General features: G+C 45.3%; 1 protein-coding gene across 1 annotated transcript in view; it reads left to right on the forward strand.

Moving 5' to 3' along the window:
* LOC137384960 (protein piccolo-like) overlaps nucleotides 1-19,455 on the forward strand; it is a 631,016-nt gene that overhangs the window by 448,051 nt on the left and 163,510 nt on the right. The window contains exon 22 of the mRNA XM_068059672.1: nucleotides 6,169-6,363. Within this exon, the coding sequence (XP_067915773.1) occupies nucleotides 6,169-6,363 (195 nt within the window). The remainder of the gene's footprint in view (nucleotides 1-6,168; nucleotides 6,364-19,455) is intronic.

Consider the following 19,455-nt stretch of genomic DNA (forward strand, 5'->3'; position numbering starts at 1 on the left):
ATGAGAGCAACTCATGTTCTGTATTTCTGACAATCTCCTCTGGTCTAACTGGGAGGCATTGGCGGAAAGCAGGCTCTTGTATTGCTGCTTTGGTCAGGAATAGTATTTGTCTTGCTAGGTTGACACTCCCAGTACCGTACAGAGGGAGTCCTGCACTGTAGGAGGTGCTGTCTTTTGCATTAGACTGTAAACCAAGGGTGTCGCGGAGGGAACGATCCCTTCGGAATGCTGACAGGGGAAGGGAGGGGAAGATGCGTTTGGTAGTGGCATCAAGCTGGAGGTGGCGGAAATGGTGGAGGATGATCCTTTGGGGTGGAAAGTGAGGACAAGGGGAACCCTGTCGCGGTTCTGGGAGGGAGGGGAAGGGGTGAGGGTAGAGGTGCGGGAAATGGGCTGGGCACAGTTGAGGGCCCTGTCAACCACAGTGGGGGGGGAATCCTCGGTTGAGGAAAAAGGGACATGGAAGGTAGCATCATCAGAGCAGATGTGTCGGAGACGGAGAAACTGGAAGAATAGAATGGAGTCCTTACAGGAGGCAGGGTGTGAAGCAGTGTAGTCGAGGTAGCTGTGAGAGTCGGTGGGCTTATAATGAATATTAGTAGACAGCCTATCCCCAGAGATGGAAACAGAGAAGTCAAGGAAGGGAACAGAAGTGTTGGAGATGGACCATGCAAAGGTGAGAGAACGGTGGAAATTAGAAGCAAAGTTGATAAAGTTTTCCAGTTCGGGGCAGGAGCAGGAAACGGCACCAATGCAGTCATCAATGTACCAGAAAAAGAGTTGGGGGAGGGGTCCTGAGTAGGGCTGGAACAAGGAATGTTCGACATATCCCACAAAAAGACAGGCATAACTAGGACCCATTGGGTACCCATAGCAACATACTTGAAGGAAGTGAGTGGAGTTGAAGGAGAAATTGTTCAATGTGAGAACAAGTTCAGCCAGGCAGAGGAGGGTGGTGGTGGGTGGGGACTGGTTGGGCCTCTATTCCAGGAAGAAGCGGAGAGCCTTCAAACCGTCCTGGTGGGGGATGGAGGTGTAGAGAGATTGGATGTCAATAGTGAAGAGGAGGCGGTTGGGGCCAGGAAACTGGAAATTGTCAAAATGACGTAGGGCATCAGAAGAGTCACGGATGTAGGTGGGAAGAGACTGGACCAGCGGAGAAAAGATAGGGTCAAGATAGGAAGAAACAAGTTCAGTGGGGCAGGAGCAGGCTGACAGCAATGGGTCTGCCGGGACAGTCCTGTTTGTGGATTTTGGGAAGGAGGTAGAAGCGGGCAGTCCGGGGTTGCGGGACTATGAGGTTGGAAGCTGTAGAGGGAATTTCTCCGGAGGAGATGAGGTCAGTGACAGTCCTGTGGACAGTAGCTTGATGTTCGGTGGTGGGGTCATTTAGTTTATTTAGTTTAGTTTAGAGATACAGTACTGAAACAGGCCCTTCGGCCCACCGAGTCTGTGCCGACCATCAACCACCCATATATACTAATCCTACACTAATCCCATATTCCTACCACATCCCCACCTGTCCCTATATTTCCCTACCACCTACTTATACTAGGGGCAATTTATAATGGCCAATTTACCTACCAACCTGCAAGTCTTTTGGCTTGGTCCATAGGGAGGTAGAAGTGTCTGAGGGTTGGCGCTGAGCCTCTGCAAGGTAGAGGTCGGTACGCCAGACAACAACAGCACCACCCTTGTCGGCAGGTTTGATGGTTAGACCTGAGGGAACGGAGTGCGGCAAGTTCAGAGGAAGACAGGTTAGAGTGAGTGAGGGGGGCGGAGAAGTTGAGATGACCAATGTCTCGCCGACAGTTTTCAATGAAAAGATCAAGAGCGGGTAAGAGGCCAGGAGGAGGGGTCCAGGTAGAGGGAGAATGCTGGAGGCAGATGAATGGGTCTACTGGTCGGGGGGAGGACTCCTGATCAAAGAAGAGAGCCCGGAGGTGGAGGTGACGGAAGAAGAGCTCAACGTCATGCCAAGCGCGAAATTCATTGAGGTGGGGGCGTAAGGGGATAAAACTGAGACCTTTGCTGAGTACAGAACGTTCAGCATCAGAGAGGGAAAGGTCAGAGTGTATAGTGAATACACGGCAAGGGGTCAGATCAGAAGGGGTGGGGGTCAGAGGGAAGTGAAGCGGAAGAAGGATCTGGAGGAGCATTCGTCCCCATCAGCTGCTGGAGCTTGCGTTCCTTGACACCTGAAAGGAAGAAAAAAAGTTTTTTGTTAATGCATCGGATGAGACGAAGGATGAAATGAAACTGCGGAGTAGAATAGCTTTGAGATAAGGTGAGGCGGTGCTTCTGGAGAGAGAGGTTCAGTGTGTACATGTAGCGGTGCATGGCACTGAGTGTGGATCTCAGGATGAGGCAAGGATAGCAGTCCGAGGAATGTTGTATTTCTCGGAGATACCTGTAATCCTTTGTGGATTCAAAACATGAAGGATAAAACTTCAGTTGGAATCCACGTGGAATAAGTTGGAGCCGGAGACAGTCACTGAGGAAGGAGATGTGGCTGTGAAAACGGGTCTTGGTAGACACTTTATCAAACACCAGGAGGGAAATAGAAAGCAATGAAGGTAAACAAGTTAAAAGGGACAAATGAAAATCCCGTCGGAGAGAAGAGCAGAACTTCTTCAAGGTAGGCATTCCTGGAAGAGAAGTGGCCGTGAATTAAACACTAAAATAAAAGCAAAATACTGTGGATACTGGAAATCTGAAATCAAAACAAGAAATGTTTTCCCCTGTCAGCATTCCGAAGGGATCGTTCCCTCCGCAACACCCTGGTCCACTCCTCCATTACCCCCACCACCTCGCCCTCTTCCCACGGCACCTGCCCCTGCAGTCGCAGGAGGTGTAATACCTGCCCATTTACCTCCTCTCTCCTCACTATCCCAGGACCCAAACACTCCTTTCAGGTGAAGCAGTGATTTACTTGTACTTCTTTCAATGTAGGATATTGTATTCGCTGCTCACAATGTGGTCTCCTCTACACTGGGGAGACCAAACGCAGACTGGGTGAATGCTTTGCGGAACATCTCCGCTCAGTCCGCAAGCAGGACCCTGAGCTTCCGGTTGTTTGCCATTTCAACACTCCCCCCTGCTCTCATGCTCACATCTCTGTCCTGGGATTGCTGCAGTGTTCCAGTGAACATCAATGCAAGCTCAAGGAACATCATCTCATTTACCGATTAGGCACACTACAGCCTGCCGGATTGAACACTGAGTTCAATAATTTCAGAGCATGACGGGCCCCCCATTTTACTTTTATCTTTAGTTATTTTTTTATTTTTTATTTTTTTTGTGTTTATTTTATTTTATTTCATCTTAGTTTGTTCAGTTTGCTTACCCACTTTTTTTCATGTTTGTACTTGCAGCTGTTCAATTTACAGTCCATTAACACCCTATCTGTACTAATGCTTTGTCTTTCGACACGCCATTAACATATTGTTTGCTTTATCCATGACCTTCTAGTCAGCTATTCTGTGACCTTGTCCTATCTACACCTCCTTTGTTATCTCTTGCCCTCCACCCGCTGTACTTGCTTATAACTTATCACATTTCTAATATTTGTCAGGTCTGAAGAAGGGTCACTGACCTGAAACATTAACTCTGCTTCTCTCTCCACAGATGCTGCCAGACCTGCTGAGTATTTCCAGCATTTCTTGTTTTTATTTCAGATTTCCAGATTCAGCAGTATTTTGCTTTTATTTTCGGAAGATATTGATGGTCTGGACAGATGGGCAGAAAAGTGGCAAATGGGATTCAACTTGGAGAAGTGTGAGGTGATGCATTTGGGGAGGTCAAACAAGGCAAAGGAATACATGATTAATGGGAAAATACTGAGAAGTGTAGAGGAAGTGAGGGACCTTGGAGTGAATGTCCACAGTTCCCTGAAGGTAGCAGGACAGGTCGATAAGGTGGTTGAGAAGGCATATGGAATCCTTTCCTCTATTAGCTGAGGTATAGAATATGAGAGCAGGGAGGTTGTACTGGAGCTGTCTAACTCATTGGTTAGGCCACAACTTGAGTACTGTGTACAGTTCTGGTCACCTCATTACAGAAAGCATGTAATTGTACTAGAGAGGGTTCAGAGGAGATTTACGAGGATGTTGCCAGGACCGGAAAAATGCAGCAAAGAGGAAAGATTGGACAGGCTGGGGTTGTTCTCCTTGGAACAGTGAAGGCTGAGGGGAGATCTGATTGAAATGCATAAAATTTTGAGTGGCCTGGATAGAGTGGAGGTGAAGGGTCTATTCACTTTAGCAGAGAGGTCAGTGATGAGGGGGCATAGATTTAAAGTGATTGGTAGAAAAATTTAGAGGGGAAATGAGAAAAACCTTTTTCACCCAGAGGGTGGTGGGGATCTGGAACTCACTGCCTGAAAGGGTAGTTGAGGCAGAAACCCTCAGCTCATTCAAAAGGAGTCTGGATATGCACCTCAAGTGCTGTAATCTGCAGGGCTACGGACCAAATGTGGGCAGGTGGGATTAAAATAGGTGGATTGTTTTTCGGCCAGAACAGACACGATAGGCCAAGTGGCCTCTCTCTGTGCCTTAAACTTTCTATGATTCTAGAAAATTATTTCGGTGATTTCCTGTTTGCTTATTCTTTGTGAACTGGAGCTTTGCTGCTGCTGAATAAAGTTGTGTAATGAGGGAATAGACATTCAGAATGTTGTATCTGAACTGAAAACAGTGGTGTTCAAGCTGTGTTGCATGGGCTGCAGGTAACCTTCAAGAATTGACAATACAGCCGACACAGGCCCAATGGTGCTTAATGGGCTGGATTTTCTGCTCCGTTAGAAGGTGTTTTTTTTGGCGGGGGAGTTGGAGAATCGGTGCAGAGTCATCCACCATGAAACCCACCGCTGTAATGCAGTTTCCGATTTTCTCGGATGCAACAAAGTTCCATGGTGTCACCTCTGCCATGACGCAATTTAAATCTGTTTCATACAGTTTTGCATGAATTTGTATCTCATTCGCCACAATCCTACCAGCCATTCACAATCTTACACATGACATGCGGCACTCACATGCCTTCACTTTCTCGTCTTTGAAAAGCTGGTGCCACCGAGGCGAGAGTCCTCGGTGCCTGAAAAGGTTAGGTAAGTTATCTGTTGTTTATCTTATGGAATTTTTTTTTCACATTGGACATTGCCACTGAGCTCAATCTGCAGGTGTGAGGGAAGGAGGGACCTTTGCAAGTGGATACTGTTTGCGGGGGGGCAGTGGAAGTCTGCAATCCAACATCAGGAGACGCCATTAACGGCATTGCCAATGCTGCCCCCGCCATGTGATGGGGGAGGACGGCCACCATCATTGTGCTAAATGGCACGGCGGCACGGCCACTAACCTCACAGAGGGGACCGCCGCCATTTTGTACATCTGCTGCTGCTCCCGGCAGTGTGAAAATAAAATCCAGCCCAATGTTTCTTACCTGCTAGTTTGACTTGTCTGAATTTCTTATGGTTAGTTTGCAAACGTCTGTCCTTAGCACAATTGCCTCTTTGCTGGTTGAATTGTCAATCTGAATGCCAAAATTTATTAGTATCAAAAGCTTAAGATATTTGTGAATTGGTGGGATTTTTATAAATATTGGATGGGTTCTAGAACAAAGGGTGGATCCGCTCTTCCAGATTATCGCCCATACAGTAAAGATGTAAATTTATCCCATAGTGTCTGTTTGAATCTCATTCAGGCAGGTATGGGGTCTGAAAGCTTAGGACAAGCATTTCCCTATAAGGAAGGAGGAGGGACTGGAGAAGGACCTATCCCACAGATTACTTTGATATTTCTGATGGCCAATAACAGAGTAACTTTATAGGAACAGGAGTAGGCCATTCAGTCCATCGAGCCTGCTCCACCATTCAGTTAGATCATGGCTGTTCATCTACCTCAATGCCACTTTCCTGTGCTATCCTCATATCCCTTGATGTTATTAGTATCCAGATATCCATCGATTTCTGTTTTGAACATGCTCAATGATTGAGCTTCCACAGCCCGCTAGGGTAGAATAGGAGGCTTAGCAGCAGATTTGCGGCCTGTGGTTGTGGTCAAAGAGGAAATGTGTGAAGACTGTAAGGTAAAAAATAAATCACTTCAAATAAATAACATTGAATATCCCATTGCAGCTAATAACAACATTCATTACCAATGTTTGTTTCCCCAGAGATGCACGTGCCCACCATTGAGAAATCACAGAGCAGTCCTGCCAGCTCAAAATCGTCTTCAGAAGGACATTTACGTTCTCATGGACCATCACGAAGTCAAAGCAAAAGCAGCGTCACTCAGACCCACCTAGAAGATGCTGGGGCCGCCATTGCTGCAGCAGAAGCAGCCGTGCAGCAGCTCCGACTCCAGCCAAGTAAACGACGCAAATAACTTCCTCAGCATGGCAGCTTAACGTTCATCTGTTGCCTTTTGTCTTAGCTCCCTTAACTTTCTGAGCCTCAGTTACTCTGGTTTTCTTCAGTTCTCTTTTACTGTCTGCACCATCTGCTCACTGTATGTAGTCGTACCTCTTTGTGTAGTCGTATTTATATATCACTAATCACTTTCCTAACTGTGACTTTAATTTGGAATAAGGCAGTGAAACTGGCAGTTCCTGTACTGTTAGTCCCTTCACCAACACAATCTGTTCTGTATATTCGGGTTTGAACAAAATATCTTATGGGCAACATAAATCTATAAATCAGTATGCATTGCTTTTGTTAATCACAAAGATCACATTTATTTGTCATTCTGTTGGTTAATGTATCCCTTGGCCACTTTGTTTTAATACTTTGATTTTCTTCCTGACCTTGAGTGTTTTTAGTCGCATGCTAAGCAGTTGACCTGATACCAAACCACTTGAAGTGACATTCTGAGCAGATCCTAAGAGGCGTCCAAGAACTGCCTATGATTCTGACACTGATCTTGCTCTCTCTCTCTCTCCCCCTCATCTCCTTCTGCCACAAGCCAGAAGATCCTGTGCTGGTAATCATTGGTGTGTACCACATCCTATAATTTAGGGAACACCATGTTGATAACAGTTAAAAAGCACTTTAAAATCTGTTTCTTTCATTGAGATCAAATTCAAACACTGTATGCAGAGCTTTCAGCATTTACTGTCTGAGGTGGAAAGGTGAATGGGCTGACAGTACCTTAAAGATAGATCTTAATAAAAGCAACAGACAACCTTACACATTTCTTGCAACCGTGAGATTTTGGCTTCATTGGCTTGTTCACTGCAATTGGATAGAACAGAACAAAACTGCTTGACACAGTTGGGGTGATGTAGTCGGTGTATTCACAAACTGCCTTTAATTGTACAATGGAATACATTGTATTTTTTCTTAGAAAAAAACTGGAAGAGAAAAGCTACCATATTTGAAATTTTTTTAATGCAAGTCTGTCTTTTTTCACTTGAAAACAGATGTCAGCTGCTTTTTGGGCTATATATGATCAGCACCTAGTTTCTAAAATTAATGTTGGATGTTATCCTTTTTTTTATTCTTTCATGGGACGTGAGTGTCACTGGCTAGGCCAGTATTTGGTTCCCATCCCTAATTGCTGTTGAGAAGGTGGTGGTGAGCTGCCTTCTTGAACTGCTGCAGTCCTTGGGGTGTAGGTACATCCACAGTGCTGTCAGGGAGGGAGTTCCAGGTTTTTGGCAACAGTAAAGGAATGGCAATATAGTTCCAAGTCAGGATGGTGTGTGGCTTGGACGGGAACTTGAAGTTGGTCGTCTTCCCGTGCTTCTGCTGCCTTTGTCCTTCGAGGTGGTAGAGGTCGTGGGTTTGGAAGGTGCTGTCCAAGGAGGCTTGGTGAGTTGCTGCAGTGCATCTTGTAAATGATACACACTGCTGCCACTGTGCGTCAGTGGTGGAGGGAGTGAATGTTGCAGGTGATGGATGGGGCGCCAATCAAGCGGGCTGCTTTGTCCTGGATGATGTCGAGCTTCTTGAGTGTTGTTGGAGCTGCGCTCATCCAAGCAAGTGGAGTGTATTCCATCACACTCCTGACTTATTCCTTGTAGATGGTGGGCAGGCTTTTGGGAGTCAGGAGGTGAGTTAATGACCATAGAATTCCCAGTCTCTGACCTGCTCTTGTAGCCACAGTATTTATATGGCTGGTACAGTTACGTTTCTGGTCAATGGTAACCCCCTAGGATGTTGATGGTGGGGGAGTCAGCATTGGTGATGTCGTTGAATTTCAAGCAGAGATGGTTAGATTCGCGCTTGTTTGAGAGGTCATTGCCTGGCACTTGTATGGTGTGAATGTTACCTGCTACTTATCATCCCATACCAGAATGTTGTCCAGGTCTTGTTGCATGTGGACATGGGCTGCTTCAGTATTTGAGGAGTCACGAATGGTGCTGAACATTGTGCAATCGTCAGCGCACCCCCACTTTTGACCTTATGATTGAAGGAAGGTCATTGATGAAGCAGCTGAAGATGTTTGGGCCTAGGACATTACCCTGAGGAACTTCTGCAGTGATGTCCTGGGACTGAGATGATCGACCTCCAAAAACCACAACAAAGTTGTTCTATGACAAATAGCAATGAATTAGAGCATAAGCCAGAGCTTCTGCTGTATTAGCTCCAGTACCATACTTGTATTGCCAGAAGAAACAAGAAACTACTAGTAATTGACAAGAGTGGTAATGACTACATTACTGAAATGCTCAATAGTGTGCATTATCATTAAATATAGGATTAGCACACCTCTCTGCAGTGCCCTGTGACCAATACAACACAAAATGTATTGTGAATCATTAAAAAATATTGTGGACAACAGAAACTTGTATTTATATAGCAACATTAATGTAATAAAATGTCCCAGGGGCATTATAAAACAAGATATGACACCAAGCCACCAGAAGGCAATATTAGGTCAGATGAACAAAAGCTTGGTCTAAGAGGTAGGTTTTAAAGAAACAAAGAGAGGTAGAGAGGTTTAGGGACAGAATTCCAGATCTTAGGGCCTGGGCAGCTGAAGGCACGGCCACCAATGGTGGAGCAGTTAAAATCAGAGATGCTCAAGTGACCAGAATTGGAGGCATGCAGATATCTTAGAGGGTTGTGAGGTTGGAGGAGATTACAGAGATAGAGAGGGAAAAGGCCATGGAGGAATTTTAAAGCAAGGATGAGAATTTTAAAATCAAGATGTTGCTTATCTGGAAGCCAATGTAGGTCAGCGAGCACAGGGGTGATGAGTGAATGAGACCTGGGGGGAATTTTATCCTGGCAGCAGGGGTCTCAACGTCAGGAGAAACCAACGCAGAGATCCTCCCGTTGCCTCTTTTCTGGAAGGCCCACTGAATTAGTGCCAAACAGGCACTTAAGTGGACAGCGGCAGGCCTCCTTAGGATGTAGGACCCCGTTACTGGAAGTCCCGCACTTGGAGAGTTGTCAGCCAATCAGAGGCTGGCAGCTGCAGTGCCACTGTAAAGGCAATGGCTGCTGCTGGAGGCCGAGGAACGTCGCTGGAGCCAGGCCTCAGGTAGGTGAGGTCAGGGGGGGTCTCGCGGCAGTGGTGGGGAGGGGGGTTGGCAGCAAGGGCAGAGGGGTGGCCCTCAGCAAGCAACCCCCTTTCCGATACAGGGTCCCTCATTCAGGCACTTAGTATCTTTGAACGAGGGATCACGCCTCCCAACCCCCACCTTCGGAGCCGGGAAGCAGCCACACAGTTTTTCGTGAGGTCCTTCCCATGCAGCGACAGGGCCGCCTACCGCATGGCCAATTGCAGTGGGAAGAGGCCCTTAATTGGGAGTTAATTATCCAGTCAAAGGCCTCAATTGGCAGTGGAGTGGGAAGGCCATTCACAGGTCTTCCCGCCCCAGATGGAATTTTGGCAGAGGTGGGATGGTGGTGGGAATCAACCCGATTTTATGCTGTCCCCACCTCCAAACCTGCCAACAGGAGAGCATAAAACTTCTCCCATGGTGTGAATCAGGATGTCGGCAGCGGAGTTTTGGATTATCTCAAATTTACGGAGGGTAGAATGTGGGAGACCATCCAGGAGTGCATTAAAATAGTCAAGTCTAGAGGTAACAAAGGCATGATTGAGGGTTTCAGCAGCAGATGGACTGAGGCGGGACGGAGCTGAACGCTGTTATGGAGGTGGAAATAAGCAGTCTTAGTAATGGAATGTACCCCTATACTCTTAATCACATTGCCCAGCAGAAGCCAAAGCTTAACATATCACCGCAGCATAATTTATCATTATATCTCTGAGAGAATTTGTTCATCCAAAGTCTGGTTTATGATGGTTCACTTTTGCAATAAGGGCATGTTTGTGCACAAACCAAGAAACTGCAGCTGTATTTTAATACAAAGAGCAGGCCTGTTGGACTGTTTTCTGTTATAGTCAATTGCAGTATGAAATTCATGTGATAAGAATATGGATCCCTCTATTCAAATATTATTTATCCTAAATAATAGTTTTACATTATTAAATTATCTGTTTTTATTTATGGTATTGCACGCAGGTTAGTGTTGGATAATTAATCCATTACATGTACAGATAATCATCATTAGTAAGAACTCCATAGGACTAAAAAAAGAGATTACTATCTCAGAATCAGATCATCATCCTGTTCCATAACACACTTAATTACAGGACCTGCAGACTGAGTTCATATATATGTCGGGTCTCATTCCACCAGAGTTCTTATTAATGCGTTTTGACTGTATTATTGTTTACAACTCTGAATTCTGTCTGTGGGACACTTGTGGTCAACATTCTAGATCACAGTAATGTTTGGCCAAATTAAGTGGAATCAGGTCTTAGCAAAGGAACTGGCCAGTTTTGACTCCTTAATACTCTGCATGATGTGTCTCTTTTTGGTGTTTACACAACTTATTTAAATGGAACACTTCTGTTTGCATGAAAAAACACTTAAGCTGGTTCCATCTGAGGATACATACTCTGGGTTTCCATTTCACCCACACTGCCACAGCACATAAAAGCGGTCAGGTTCAGAATCATTCCAGGAAGCACAGACACAGCATTGCAGGCGTCCCTATTCAAAGAACTCAGTCTGACAATCTGCCTTCACCAGCCAATGAGAACAAAGACCAAAGCCAGCTTGCCATAAGAAAGGTGATGTCAGAAGGATCGCCCAAGTCTGAAGGAGGTAAGGAGATCAACATTATTCAAGATTTTCATAATTCTCTATGCAAGTGGGCAGGTGGGAATGATTTGCCAACATTTTTAAATACTTATTGAATCATTGTTTTAAAGCATTCATCTTACCTCAGCAATCCTCTCTAAATTAATAATGGAATTGCAGATAGTGTGTTTGTGCACTGTTTGTCAACACATTTCAGCTCAGTTTCTCCCACCATGTAATCCTCCAGGCTCCTGTATTCTAGCAGCGAGGATTCAATTGCTAAGCAGATATTTTCTTGACCTTTGCCATTATATCATCAACTACAGTTAAATTCTAAAGTGCAATCTAATATGCAACCTCCTGCAAATCTATTTTGCCCACGAGCTTTTTTACATTGGTTGAGTATCTGTCACACCTCATGGTATACCTAGTAATCTGACTGAGATTGGCAGTACACTATCTGGCAGTAATGTTAACTGGGGTTGAGATTTTCCCACAGGCTGACCAGTCTATTGCTCTGTTCTTAAGATCTCTTTACTGGGCCAATAGTTTTGTGAATTCTCTTACTCCCCATTTCCTTTGTGTTACTTTCTAAACAAAGCTTCTTTAATCACTACACTGCCAGTTCGTTTGGACAATTTCACTTTCATCACATTCACTTCATTAAAGTGTTTTGATTTTTTTATTAACATGTGCAAGAAGAATCTGTATCTATTTATAACTCACCATATTTGCAAGTTGAAAGAAATCACTGAGTAAAATGTATCTGTGGAGCTTGGCATGTCAGTGTGAAGTAGTAGTATTGTACAGAAGTTAATAGATTTCATAAAGTGTTGTCTGTTTTGAAGAAAAAACTGTAGCTTAAAATTAATGGGGGGTTATTTTGGTGTGGAGTGCAGATCAAGCAGACAGGAGGCTCAATCAATTTTGTTGGTTAATTGTGCTATTTATAAGTTGCTCAACATTTGGGAGGGCAAAATATCTGGTGGACAGTCATTAATTATGGGCCTGCAACAGTACCTTAAAGAGGAAGGTAAGGCTAGAAAGCTCAGGAAGCAATGGAGCAGCTTATTTCGGGATTGGACTAATTTAAAGAACACCCCCAGCAACAATGCTGTGAAGATTAGTGGTAGGCCAAAAGATTGGGAACATTTTAGAAACCAGCAGAGAATGACTAAAAAGGGGGGGGAGTATGAGAGTAAACTAGCAAGCAATATAAAAACAGTCAAAGCTTCTAGAAATATATAAAAAGGAAGAGAGTAGCTAAAGTAAGTGTTTGTCCCTTAGAAAATGAGACTGGGGAATTAATAATAGGAAGCAAGGAAATGACAGAGACTTTGAACAAGTATTTTGTATCTGTCTTCACAGAAGACACAAAAAGCATCCCAAGAATAGTAGAAAATCAAGAGGCGAAAGGGAGGGAGGAACTTAAAACTATAGGACTAAAGGTTGACAAGTCCCCACGACCTGATGGTCTGCATCCTAGGATCTTAAAAGAAGTGGCTGCAGAGATGGCGGATGCATTGGTTGTAATCTTCCAAAATTCCCAAGATGCTAGAAAGCCCCAGCGGATTGGAAAATCGCAAATGTTAACAGCTCTATTCAAGAAAGGAAGGAAACAGAAAGCAGGAAACTATAGGCCAGTTAGTCTATCTATCATTGGGAAAATGCTATAATCCATTGTTAAGGAAGTAGTAACAGGACATTTAGAAAATCATAATGCAATCGAGCAGATTCAACATGGTTTTATGAAAGAGAAATCATGTTTGACAAATTTTTTAGAGTTCTTTGAGGATGTAACAAGCAGAGTAGATAAAGAGGAATCAGTAGCGGCAGAGGGGCGGCACAGTGGCGCAGTGGTTAGCACCGCAGCCTCATAGCTCCAGGGACCCGGGTTCGATTCTGGGTACTGCCTGTGTGGAGTTTGCAAGTTCTCCCTGTGTCTGCGTGGGTTTTCTCCGGGTGCTCCGGTTTCCTCCCACAAGCCAAAAGACTTGCAGGTTGACAGGTAAATTGGCCATTATAAATTGTCATCAGTATAGGTAGGTGGTAGGGGAATATAGGGACAGGTGGGGATGTTTGTTGGGAATATGGGATTAGTGTAGGATTAGTATAAATGGGTGTTCGGCACAGACTCGGTGGGCCGAAGGGCCTGTTTCAGTGCTGTATCTCTAATCTAATCTAATCTAAAAAAAGATGTAGTGTATTTGGATTTCCAAAAGGCATTCGATAAGATGCCGCATAAAAGATTATGACACAAGATTTCAGCCATAGGCTGCCCTGTTTCATATCTCACCCCTATTATCTCCCCTGAGAGTGGAAGGGAGCATGAGCTATATGTGACACCCTAGTAGGGGATGAGGGGCATGGTGTCAGGACCTGGAGGTTATCTGGGCGTTGAGGTTCCAACACCAAATTGAAAGTCAAGTCCCATGTCTCTATAATGGCGATTAGATCTAAATCATTTATCTATATTTGTGCCATTGGTTCATCTATCTTATTGCGAATACTTTGTGCATTCAGATAAAAAGCCTTAAATTTTTTTATTCATTCATGGGATGTAGGCATCGCTGGGGTAAGTTCAGCATTTGTTGCCCAGCCCTAATTGTCCTTGATAACTGAATGGCTTGCTCGGCCATTTCAGAGAGCAGTTAAGAGTTAACCACATTGCTGTGGGTCTGGGATCACATGTAGGCCAGACCAGGTAAGGATGGCAGATTTTCTTCCCTAAAGGACATTAGTGAACCAGATGGATTTTTACAACAGTCGATGATAGTGTCATGTCACCATTACTGAGACTAACTTTTAATTCCAGATTTGTATTAATTTATTAATTAATTGGATTTAAATTCCATCAGCTGCCATGGTGGTAATTGAACCCATATCCCCATGACATTAGCCTATGCCTCTAGATTGCTAGTTCAGTGTCATTACCACTGCACCACTGCCTCCACCATTTGCATGGACCTGATTGGCTAATGAATTATTACTGTTAAACACTGTCATATGATCATATGAACATGCAAATTAGGAGCAGGAGTAGGCCACTCGGCCCCTCGAGCATGCTCTGCCTTTCAACAGGCCCTTCCTGTCCCACTTTGCTTGTCTTTACCCAGATCAGTACACTATTGTACAGTCTTGACTTTTCTCTTTAGATTTCTAAATCTCCTTTCACCTGAACCCTCCCGTACCTCTTTTAGTTTAAAGCTCTATCCACAGCCTTAGTTATACAATTCACCAAGACACTGGCCCCAGCTCAGTTTAAGTGGAGTCCATCCCAAAGGAACAGCTCCCTCTTTCTCCAGTACTGGTGTCAGTGTCCCATGAATCAAAACCCCTTCTTTCCACACCACTCTTTGAACCATACGTTTAATTCTCTAATCTGCTTGACCCTATGCCAATTGGTGTGTGGCTCAGAGATTATTACCTTTGAGATTCTGCGTTTTAATTTGGACCCTATCTCCTCTAACTCTCTCAGCAGAACATCATTCCCAGCTCTATCAATGTTGTTGATTTCTACATGGACCATGACAACTGGATCCTCCCCCTCCCACTCCAAGTTCATCTCCAGCCATGAGGAAATGTGCTTAACCCTAGCAGGCAACACAGCCATCGGAACTCCTGGTTGCAGCTGCAGAGAACAGTATCTATGCCCCTGACTATACTGTCCTCTATCACAGTTACATTCCTTTTCACTCCCCCGCATGAGTAGCATCTTGCACCATGGTGCTATGTTCAATTTGCTCATCCACCCTGCAGTCCTTATTTTCATCCACACAGGTAGCAAGTACCTCATTAGTGTTGGTCAAAGTCAAGGGCTGTGTCTCCTCCATCACAATATACTACATCCCCATACCTACCTTGTTATTCCCTTGTTCAAGAAAGGGAATAGGGATAACCCTGGGAATTACAGACCAGTCAGTCTTACGTCGGTGGTGGGCAAATTATTGGAGAGGATTCTGAGAGACAGGATTTATGATTATTTGGAAAAGCATAGTTTGATTAGAGATAGTCAGCATGACTTTGTGAGGGGCAGGTCATGCCTCACAAGCCTTATTGAATTCTTTGAGGATGTGACAAAACACATTGATGAAGGAAGAGCAGTGGAAGTGGTGTATATGGATTTTAGCAAGGCGTTTGATAAGGTTCCCCATGGTAGGCTCATTCAGAAAGTAAGGAGGCATGGGATACAGGGTAATTTGGCTGTCTGGATACAGAATTGGCTGGCCCATAGAAGACAGAGGGTGGTAGTAGATGGAAAGTATTCAGCCTGGAGCTCGGTGACCAGTGGTGTTCCGCAGGGATCTGTTCTGGGACCTCTGCTCTTTGTGATTTTCATAAATGACTTGGAAGAGGAAGTGAAAGGCTGGGTTAGTAAGTTTGCCGATGACACAAAGGTTGCTGGAGTTGTGGATAGTGTGGAGGGCTGTTGTAGGTTGCAACGGGACATTGACAGGATGCAGAGCTGGGCTGAGAAGTGACAGATGGAGTTCAACCTGGAAAAGTGTGAAGTGATTCATTTTAGAAGGTCGAATTTGAATGCAGAATATAGGCTTAAAGACAGGATTCTTGGCAGTGTAGAGGAACAGAGGGATCTTGGGGTCCACGTCCATAGATCGCTCAAAGTTGCCACCCAAGTTGATAGGGTTGTTAAGAAGGCGTATGGGGTGTTGGCTTTCATTAACAGGGGGATTGAGTTTTTTTTTACAACATTAGAACATTACAGCGCAGTACAGGCCCTTCGGCCCTCGATGTTGCGCCGACCATCTGACCTACACTATTCCATTTTCATCCATATGTCTATCCAATGACCACTTAAATGCCCTTAAAGTTGGCGAGTCTACTACTGTTGCAGGCAGGGTGTTCCACGCCCCTACTACTCTCTGCGTAAAGAAACTACCTCTGACATCTGTCCTATATCTTTCACCCCTCAACTTAAAGCTATGTCCCCTCGTGTTTGCCATCATCATCCGAGGAAAAAGACTCTCACTATCCACCCTATCTAACCCTCTGATTATCTTGTATGTCTCTATTAAGTCACCTCTCCTCCTCCTTCTCTCTAACGAAAACAACCCCAAGTCCCTCAGCCTTTCCTCGTAAGACCTTCCTTCCATACCAGGCAACATCCTAGTAAATCTCCTCTGCACCCTTTCCAAAGCTTCCACATCCTTCCTATAATGCGGTGACCAGAACTGCACGCAATACTCAAGGTGCGGCCTCACCAGAGTTTTGTACAGCTGCATCATGACCTCGTGGCTCCGAAACTCGATCCCCCTACTAATAAAAGCTAGCACACCATATGCCTTCTTAACAGCCCTATTAACCTGGGTAGCAACTTTCAGGGATTTATGTACCTGGACACCAAGATCTCTCTGCTCATCTACACTACCAAGAATCTTCCCATTAGCCCAGTACTCTGCATTGCTGTTACTCCTTCCAAAGTGAATCACCTCACACTTCTCCGCATTAAACTCCATTTGCCTTCTCACAGCCCAGCTCTGCAGCCTATCTATGTCCCTCTGTACCCTACAACACCCTTCGACACTATCCACAACTCCACCGACCTTCGTGTCATCCGCAAATTTACTAACCCACCCTTCTACACCCTCATCCAGGTCATTTATAAAAATGACAAACAGCAGTGGCCCCAAAACAGAACCTTGCGGTACACCACTAGTAACTAAACTCCAGGATGAACATTTGCCATCAACCACCACCCTCTGTCTTCTTTCAGCTAGCCAATTTCTGATCCAAAGCTCTAAATCACCTTCAACCCCATACTTCCGTATTTTCTGCAATAGCCTACCGTGGGGAACCTTATCAAATGCCTTACTGAAATCCATATACACCACATCCACGGCTTTACCCTCATCCACCTGTTTGGTCACCTTCTCGTAAAACTCAATAAGGTTTGTGAGGCACGACCTACCTTTCACAAAACCGCGAGGTTATGCTGCAGCTCTATAAAGCCCTGGTTAGACCACACTTGGAATATTGTGTTCAGTTCTGGTCGCCTCATTATCGGAAGGATGTGGAAGCTTTAGAGAGGGTGCACAGGAGATTTACCAGGATGCTGCCTGGACTGGAGGGCATGTCTTATGAAGAAAGGTTGAGGGAGCTAGGGCTTTTCTCATTGGAGCGAAGAAGGATGAGAGGTGATTTGATAGAGGTGTACAAGATGATGAGAGGCATAGATAGAGTGGATAGCCAGAGACTTTTTCCCAGGGCGGAAAGGGCTATCACCAGGGGGCATAATTTTAAGGTGATTGGAGGAAGGTTTAGGGGAGATGTCAGAGGTAGGTTCTTTACACAGAGAGTGGTGGGTGCGTGGAATGCACTGCCAGCGGTGGTAGTAGAAGCAGATACATTAGGGACATTTAAGCGACTCTTGGATAGGTACATGGATGATAGTAGAATGAAGGGTATGTAGGTAGTTTGATCTTAGAGTAGGTTAAAGGGTCGGCACAACATCGTGGGCCGAAGGGCCTGTTCTGTGCTGTACTGTTCTATGTTCTATGTTCTACCTGACTCACAGTCACACCCTCCTGTCCCTCACCATTGACATAACCTAAGGTGTGTGCCTGCCTCCTGCAACAAAGTGCCCAGGTAACTGTCCTCACTGATGCTCTGCAATGTCTACAGCTCAGACTCCAGATCAACAACTCTGAGCAGAAGTTGCTCAAGCTGCAGACACCACGGATATGGTTGTCTGGGACTGCATTGCTTTCCACAAACTCCCACATGCTGCAGTCGCGGCACACCATTCTTGCCCTGTCTGTCTAACTTTATTTATTTATTTGATTACTAAATTAGTAACTAGTTAGCTAAAGTAGTAGCAAGTTACAGTCTCCTAGTTTGCAGTCAAAAGAAGTACACTTACCAGCTACTGGAGATAAAACAAAAATAGAAAGCAGCACCTCCTTCCCACTTGCACCAATTCCTGGCCAAGCACTCTGTTCCCAGATCACTCTGTGCTTCCCACTCTTTGGCCTACATGTACTCCAGACCCACAATAATGTGGTTGCCTCTTAACTGCCCTCTGAAGTGGCTTAGCAAGCCACTCAGTTGTATTAAACCAGTACAGAAAAGTCAAATAAGAATGAACCGGACAGCCCAGCGGGTGTTGACATCGGCAGCCGAAACGACAAAGGCACACCTTGTCCAGTCAATCCTTCAACGTCCTCCTCACCAACATCTGGGGACTCGTGCCAGAATTGGGAGAGCTGTCCCGCAGACTAATCAATCAATAGCCTGGCATAGTCACAGTTACCGAATCATACCTTACAGCCAATGTCCCAGACTCCTTCATCACCATCCCTGCATATGTCCTGTCCCAGTGTTAGGACCCATAAGAGGTGGTGGAACAGTGGTGTACAGTCGGGAGGGAGTGGCCCTTTGAATCCTCAACATTGCTTCCGACCTCCATGACGATGCATGGCATCGGATCAAATATGGACAAGGAAGCCTCCTTCTGATTACTGCCAACTGACCTCCCTCAGCTGATAAATCAATGCTTCTCCACTTGGAAGAAGCACTAAGGGTAGAAAGGACACAGAATGTGTCTGGGTTGGAGACCTCGATGCCCATCACCAAGAGTAGCTTGGCAGCACCACTAATGACCAAGCTGGCCAAGTCCTAAAGAGCATAGCTGCCAGACTGGACCTGTGGCAGGTGGTGAGAGAACCAACAAGAGGGAAAAACCTACCTGACCCACCCTCATCAATCTACCTATTGCAGACACATCTGTCCATGGCAGTATTGGTAGGCATGACCACCACACAGTCCTTGTAGAGATGAAAGATACTCACCATTCTGTTGCGTGGCACTACCACCGCGCTAAATGGGATAGACTCAGAACAGATCGAGCAGCTCAAAACTGGGAATCCATGAGGTGCTGTGGGCCATCAACTACAATCTTCAATCTCATGGCCCTTCATATCCCCCATCGACCATTACCATCAAGTCAGGGGACCAACCCTGGTTCAATGAAGAGTGTAGGAGAGCCTGCCAGAAGCAGCATTAGGCATACCTAAAAATGGTGAAGCTACAACACAGGACTGCATACATGCTAAACAGCAGAAGCAGCATGAGATAGACAGAGCTAAGTGATCCCACAACCGACGGTTGCAGCCGACCACATCCAGATGTGAATGATGGCGGACAATTAAACAACTAACTGAGGAGGAGATTCCACAAACATCCCCATCCTAAATGATGGGAAAGCCCAGCACATCAGTGCAAGAGACAAGGCAGAAGCAATTGCAACCATCTTCAGCCAGAAGTGCCGAGTGGATGATCCATCACGGCCTTCTCCTAAAGTCCCTACCGTCATAGATGCCAGTCTTCAGCCAATTCGATTTA

The sequence above is a fragment of the Heterodontus francisci genome, chromosome 27 (assembly GCF_036365525.1).
Source record: "Heterodontus francisci isolate sHetFra1 chromosome 27, sHetFra1.hap1, whole genome shotgun sequence".
Taxonomy (NCBI): domain Eukaryota; kingdom Metazoa; phylum Chordata; class Chondrichthyes; order Heterodontiformes; family Heterodontidae; genus Heterodontus; species Heterodontus francisci.